The 872-nt window shown below is 50.0% G+C and overlaps 1 protein-coding gene across 1 annotated transcript; it reads left to right on the top strand.

The window, feature by feature from the left end:
• Positions 1-639: 639 nt before the first annotated feature.
• Positions 640-872, top strand: KD926_006626 (uncharacterized protein; the record flags this gene model as incomplete). Its single annotated transcript, XM_053095644.1, has 1 exon — positions 640-872. A coding segment is annotated over one exon (233 nt), but the record flags the coding sequence as incomplete, so codon positions are not given.

Genomic DNA, 872 nt, shown 5'->3' with positions numbered 1-872 from the left:
TTACTGGCCTTGTAAACAAGCCTTCAGATGGGCTCTCTGACGCGCCTCTTACCGCGACAATGGACAAAACCGACCAAGATAGGGAGACGGGAGAGACTGACCCTTAACCCATGAAGGACGAATAGCTATAACCCAACCTGCTAGATGGCTAGAACCGAAATGGAATATCTCTGCAGTGAATACGCTCGCTATTGATAGTCATATTGCCTCTTAACCGGACGAGACTATCATTGGGGGCGTGTAGCGTTTCCTTGCCTGACTTTTTGGCGATAGGAGCCCTGGCGCGTTATCTGATTCAATCGTCTTTTGATGATCGAATCTATCCTATCATAGAACCTCATGGGCTCTCCCTTCCCACTTTCCCCTGGCAATCTGAAACCGTCCTGGGAAAGAAGTGGGAAGCATTGTCTGAAACCAAGGCAAACGCGCGCTAGCGGGGTCATTCACTCTTCTACCGCAGGAACTGAAATTCACAACAAACGGACCAACCACTTTACCCTTCCCAGTCAGACTTTTTCTTTTTTATTCTTCCTAACCTCTTTCTCGTCCCTTTTCTGCCCTTTCCCCTATCTATCCTACCAATCCTAAGCCTTTCATTGATTGTTTCAATCTATTATCTCGCGTTTTACCATCTAAACCATGCCCCCGTCATCAGCTTCCCCGGCAGATCGCCAGCCGAACACCTCGAAAGGTGAGAGATGGCACCTAGAAGCGCTGGGGATGACCGACCCTCGAGAGCAGGAGCAAGTTCGCAACATGCTAGAGCGTCTCAGCGAAGAGTTCGCCCCGATGCGCAACCCTGGGAAATATCGCGCTAAATCGTCGATCGAGAGACACCTGAGGGACCGTATCGAGGAGTTCCCGTTGTTTAT

The sequence above is a fragment of the Aspergillus affinis genome (assembly GCF_023601865.1).
Source record: "Aspergillus affinis strain CMG 70 chromosome Unknown NODE_361_length_872_cov_613_547170, whole genome shotgun sequence".
Lineage (NCBI taxonomy): Eukaryota > Fungi > Ascomycota > Eurotiomycetes > Eurotiales > Aspergillaceae > Aspergillus > Aspergillus affinis.
The sequence above is the reverse complement of the archived record's forward strand: the minus strand, read 5'-3'. Positions and strand labels throughout refer to the sequence as shown.